At 32.3% G+C, this 427-nt stretch overlaps 1 protein-coding gene across 1 annotated transcript in view; it reads right to left on the reverse strand.

Annotated features, from left to right (window-relative positions):
* The window catches only part of TMEM57 (transmembrane protein 57), a gene marked incomplete at its 5' end in the record, with an annotated part of 20,679 nt that extends 20,517 nt beyond the window's left edge, over window positions 1-162 (reverse strand). Inside the window, one exon of the mRNA XM_009580750.1 lies at window positions 21-162. Coding sequence (XP_009579045.1) covers window positions 21-162 — 142 coding nt within the window. The remainder of the gene's footprint in view (window positions 1-20) is intronic.
* Between the last annotated feature and the right edge of the window lie 265 nt (window positions 163-427).

The raw sequence follows: 427 nt of genomic DNA on the forward strand, positions 1-427 counted from the left end.
CAATTTTGTGTTATACTTACCAAACCCTGGTATCTGAAGGAATCGTAAACACTCCTGATGAAGAGCCAGAATGGCCACAGATACTCAAATCTGAACTCCAGGACAAAATCTGCCAACAGTACTAGGGCCCACACTACCAGGAACTTCAGATACAGAAAAGTACTGTAAAAAAAAAAAAAAAAGGAAAAAGAAATTTCAGGCCATTATTCCCAATAGAGAGCTTTCACTGGGACTTCTTTTTTTCCTCTCTTTTTTTTTTTTTTTTTTTTTTTAAATTAAAAGTTCAGGAATAAACACTATAGACAACTATAATACAGGTAAGAAAAGTTCATCCAAAATAATTCTACAAAATAGGTAGCTTTATGATTACATTAAAACCAGGCCTGGTCTAATGAAGTTAATTATATTCAACTGCATTTGTTTTTAA

Source organism: Fulmarus glacialis, unplaced genomic scaffold (assembly GCF_000690835.1).
Source record: "Fulmarus glacialis isolate BGI_N327 unplaced genomic scaffold, ASM69083v1 scaffold4756, whole genome shotgun sequence".
Lineage (NCBI taxonomy): Eukaryota > Metazoa > Chordata > Aves > Procellariiformes > Procellariidae > Fulmarus > Fulmarus glacialis.